Raw genomic sequence first — 5640 nt, forward strand, 5'->3', positions numbered from 1 at the left:
ATAGGGTAGATCACTTCTTTCCTGATTTAAGAGTGCAATGAAAAGTCTATATGCTCTGTCTCACAATATTTGAAACTTATAAATCAGGCTAACAAAATATTAAATAATATTCTTTTATAACTTCATTTCTTTCTTCCTTTCTTCCCTCCCTCCCTTTTTCCCTCCCAGCCTCCCTTTCTCCTTTCCTCCCTCCCTTCCTTCCTCCCTTCCTTCCTTTCTGTTGTTAGAGGGTCTCGCTCTGTCGTGCAGGTTGGAGTGGCAGTGCCACGATCACAGCTCACTGTAACCTCAGCTTCTTGGGTTGAAGCTATTCTCATGCCTCAGCCAGCTGAGTAGCTGGGATTATAGGTTTGTGACACTATGTGTGGCTAATTTTTGTATTTTTGGTAGAGACAATATTTCACCATGTTGGCCAGGCTGGTCTCGAACTCCTGGCTTCAAGTGATCCAGCCAGCTTGGCCTCTCAAAGTGCTGGAATTACAGGCATGAGCCACCATGCTTGGCCTATAACATTCTTTTTTAAAGACCATATTCCAGTTTAGAATTCTCAAACTTCTTAAAGCTCTGCACTGAGAATGACCAGAAGAAGCCTGGCACCCCTATCCTGGCCTATGGACTATTAACTTTTCTTCTGCCTGCTGTGTTGTGCATCACAGAAGACCTTTTGCACACATATATGAACATCCTAGCTTGTATATCCAAATTCTGTTTAAAGATTCCTGTAACCACTACACTCATGGCCAGAGGTGCTCATCCTACCATGTATTTAGACTTAAACTTCTGGCCAAAGTAGAAGCAGGAGCCAGTCCATTTAACTGGAAATTCTTATTATCTGATTTTTTAGTTCAGTTGAAAATGATGGGATTATATATCCATGAATCTCTTGGTTTCCTTGCCCCATGGCAAGAGGCATGGACACAGGACTTAAGTAGGATTTCCTAATGTGTAGGAGCCAGGGAAGGGGCCCCTCTGTTAGAGTTTAAAGGTGATATTACATAGAGGCCTCAGTTTAAATATATTTTCCATCCCTCTAAGTCATACCCCCACAGCAGAAATGCTATCTTTCCAATAGGTACAAAAAATGCCTCCTGAGTTATAAACAAAATCTTTTTCTTTTATACACAAGGCACATATAGACATATAATACTTAAAAAGTATATCTGCGCTATTAAAATTTAATGGAGGAAATGGAGAAAATTAGAAAAAAAGATGGGGCCTGAAAAGATTCCTTAACCTCTTAATGAAAATAATAGAGGGAAGTAAAAAATGAAAAATGACATTTGAGAAGAAGGTTTGAAGCAGTAGTCTGAAGCCAGGCTGATTGAGTCTGTAATTTTGCTGTACTACTTAGTAGTTGTATGACACTGGGAAAATTACTTAACTCTATTTTTACTTAACCCAATTTTTCATCTTTAAAGTGAAGACAGTCAAAGTGCCCACCTCAAAGAATTGTTAGGATTAAGTGATTTTTCAGTGTTCAATATAATGTATGGCATATAATATGCTCCAAGAAAGGATTTCTTAAGAAAAAAAGTTTCCTCTTTTGTAAAATTTGTTATATTTCATACAACAATAGTGTCTATCCCACAGGATGGTTGCCAAGATTAAATGGAGAGTACCTGGTAAATGTACAAAGTTGTTAACTAATATTAAAATTAAAAAACTGGAATATGGTTCCAGGAATATATAACCCAAAAAATAACAGATATAACAAATTTTCACTATTATATAATATTTTGGCTTTTACTGCAAATACTGCTAGTACTTACTGCTAGTATGTTTTCCTAGTTTTGCTTATAAGTTTAAATACCTGAATATTTCCCCCTCTTGAATAGGTTTTCTTTATATGTATAAATATCAACCTAAGTTCAAGTCCTGGATAAATATACCATATCATGCAAGGATGTTAGGCTTTTCACTTCATAGATGTTGCCAGAATAATAAGATATTGGCAGTCAAAAGAATGAAGCGAATTTATCTGTCACCAAAGTTGTCCATCTGGTATGAAAAATACCGAGTGTATTACTTTTGTCCACACAGAAAAAAAGTCAGGTTAATGGCGTATTGAAGTATTATATTTCCTGAAAATTGCTTTAAGCATGAACCTAAAAACAGATACTTTTGTCTCCAAAATTTATTTTCCAAAAAAAAAAAAAAAAAAAAAAAACCTATCTTCAACATTACTCAATATCAAGAAAAGACCACTGTGTCTTGATCTTAGATAATTAAAAATTAAAATCTATTTCTCTAAAGTTTCTACCATTGTCTATTTTTTCTAAAATAAGCTAATATAAGTGTATTATAATCTATACACTATCAAGAAAATACTATTTCATTGATTGATATAGATTAAAATAGCATCACAATTTGTTAGATGTAAAAGAATTGTTACATAGGCATTTAAAAGCTTATTTGGAAGGAAAGTTTAAATGTGTAAAGAGATCACATGGGTCTACTATAATTGCCAGTGTGTTTAAGTGATTTATCACTGAAAATTACTAGAAAGATTATTTCAAATTATATTTCGAACAGTTGAACAGTTTTTGGAATATTGACAATTTAATGATTCAGTTGCCAATTACTTGCCTAGAATCCTCATGTCTCTATCCCCAATGGAAAAAAAAAAGATCTCTGATTTTTACATCAAATCCTAACTTCTTTGAAAATCATCAAAAAGCAGTTGCACAGTACTTTTAGATATAAAGGTTATAAAGGTTGCACGGAATCATTTGAGACAGAAGATCTATTTCTGACAACTAAAAGTTCATTCAAAAATCAATCAAATCTCTATAAAAAGTTAACCTTTCAGGGATTCACAGAAAGTTTGAACAATATAATCTTTTCAGTTTTAATCTTTTAGCTATCTTGAGACTTAAAATATCTCTCAAATCAGACTTATGACATAATATTTCTGAGTAAAATGGGGTCAAGAAAATATGGCATCTAACCAATGTGAAAAGCAAAAGACAACATTGTTTATATTTGTAATAATAAGTTCCTCAGAAGAGATGTAGGAAGGAAGAAATGTAGCAGTTTAAAGCACCTTAGCTAAGTGTGATTAATACTAATTCTCCTTGTTTCTTTTGCCACACTCTTGTTTATCTACCTGATCTATCATTTTCTTATACTTAACAACTTATCTGTCCTTACCTCCACCTACGTCCCATCTCTTTTCTTCTTCTCGCTTTGCTGAAGACAAAACATTTGGATTAAAATGCAGATCAATAAAATACAGTTTTGTCAAAACATTCGTTCATTCAGTGTGCATAATCTAGTGCCAATCAGTGTGTAAGACATCTCTGTTTACTTTCTGGTAAGATATTTTTCTTCTTTTAGATGGCCGTGTATTCATTCTGTTAACGATAGTTTCTATAAAAGCAAGCCCAAAATCCATGATTGCTAAAAAATAACTAATGTTGGCATTCACCCAGTTAAGAGTTGCAGGTAGCGGTAGCAATGGACGCTCCAGATTGAGTTGCAAAGCCCAAAACGAAAAGAGCCAAGAGATTCCTTAAGAGAGAACTGAAGCTCAATGAAAATATTGAAAATGCCATGCTGATTAAACGGGGAAGTGCAAATGCAACAGTGACACACATGTACCCCAAAACCTAAAACGCAATTACACACACACACACGCATATATATAAAGATATATATGCACTCAAAAAACCATATGGTGTACTGTATAAAAATAAAAATATTATAAGACCTTTTAAGGATCAGACATTGCTGGAATTCTTTTCAAAGAAGTCAGATTGTTCTTTATTCATGTTTGGCTCCTATAATAAGAAGCGGCCAAATAAGCTAGTCATAGGTCGTATGCATGACTACCATGTGCTGTATATGATTGAATCAGGTATTGAGAATTTTGTCTCTCTAAAAGACATTAAGAACAGTAAATGTCCTGAGGAAACAAAATCCATGTTAATATTTGCTGGTGATGATCTTGATGTAACAGAAGATTATAGAAGACTAAAAAGTCTTCTCACTGATTTCCTTAGAGGCCCCACAGTATCAAATATCTGCCTGGCTGGATTAGAGTATGTTCCGCACTTCACTGCACTGAATGGGAAGATTTACTTTCGAAGATATAAGCTGCTATTGAAGAAATCTGGTTCCCGAACACCACGGATTGAATTGGAAGAGATGGGACCCTCATTGGATCTGATTCTGAGGAGGACACACCAGGCATCCGCTGACCTTTATAAATTATCTATGAAAATGCCAAAAGCCCTCAAGCTGAAGAAGAAAAATATCTCCCATGATAGTTTTGGTACAACTTATGGAAGGATTCATATGCAGAAGCAGGACCTAAGCAAACTATAAACCAGGAAAATGAAGGGGTTGAAGAAGTGACCTGCAGAAAGGATAACAGAAGACCAGGAGAAAAAGTCAAAAAGGATTTTTAAAAAATTGATGGAAAAAAATAATAAGTAACTAATGCTGATTTCCTTAAAGTTCAAAATGATTTTTCCTGATAGGCAGGTATCTCCCCTCCATTTAGAAGGTGATTTGAGCAACTAGGAGTCTTCCACATCATGGCTTACTACCCTTTTAGAGGGCCTCCAAATTTACAGTGATGACAGGATTAAGCAAGCAGAAGAGGAAAGGGCATGGGGATCATCCATTAATGGTCTTACAAGGTAGGTCTAGAAGAAGCTCACGTCACATCTCTCACATTCCATTGGCTAAAACTCAGTTATATGGCCACATTTATGCAAGGAACACTGAACCATATAATATAGCTATGTGCCCAGGGAGAAGAGAAAATGGGCTTAGTTTTATAGGAAGTTTAACTGATACCTACAGAAAGCTATAAGGTAATCTAAAAGTTAACAGAATCCTGTTAAAATGGTTTGTTAGCTTTAGATCTGTTTTATGATGGTCTAATATGTTTTCTAAATATAACTGGAAACTATTAAGAATAAGATTGATTATGAAAGTCAAGACCACATTGTAAAGGGGATTATTTGAAAATGAATTTAATTTGTGTGATTTAAAATAGGGAATGGCATTGATTTGGTGAGAAAAAAATCTTTCCTGATGTCAGCTTTATTAAATGAAAGTCTAAAGATTATGTTGCATATATTTTATTTTGCCTTTTTAAGTATAGAAATGATACTCTAATATTGAAAGTCTAGCACATGAAGGGTACTGTGTAGTCAGTAAGTATGGAAGCTCAGATAAATATAAGATAACCAGAGTAGTTTAAAAGGCTTTTCTTCATCCTTCTAAACAAAGTTAGCTTTTCAGCAATACAAATGGGCCACTGGGCTGCTTATATCAAATACAATTGAAAGTAATATTAAATAAAAATTGCATAGTTTTCAGTAAATAATGAAAGCAGAGTGGCTTTGAATAGTTGCGGGTATGCCAAGGGGAAAGCCGTTTCTAAAATCCCTCCTGTGCTCCTCTGGCTAATCTTGTGCTAGGGTAGTTGGGGAAGGTGGTTGGTGGTCAGAGCTGATTCAGCCACCAAAAAGAAGAGCATTTGCCACTTTGCATGAATACCTGCAGTTTATGACAGTAATTGTTTCGTGCAGCCTCCTCAAGAGAATGTTGTCAAACTTTTAATATTTCCAGTATTATAATTAAGAAGTTACTCAGAAAAGTATAGATATGCATTTTTATTTAAAGTAA

At 34.7% G+C, this 5640-nt stretch overlaps 1 protein-coding gene across 1 annotated transcript; it reads left to right on the plus strand.

The window, feature by feature from the left end:
• The first annotated feature begins 3768 nt into the window (after positions 1-3768).
• LOC108292741 (ribosome production factor 2 homolog) lies at positions 3769-4326 on the plus strand. The gene has a single exon (XM_037733225.1). The coding sequence runs from the start codon at positions 3769-3771 to the stop codon at positions 4324-4326; it is 558 nt and encodes a 185-aa protein (XP_037589153.1).
• The last annotated feature ends 1314 nt before the right edge of the window (positions 4327-5640 follow it).

The sequence above is a fragment of the Cebus imitator genome, unplaced genomic scaffold (genome assembly GCF_001604975.1).
Source record: "Cebus imitator isolate Cc_AM_T3 unplaced genomic scaffold, Cebus_imitator-1.0 Scaffold503, whole genome shotgun sequence".
Lineage (NCBI taxonomy): Eukaryota > Metazoa > Chordata > Mammalia > Primates > Cebidae > Cebus > Cebus imitator.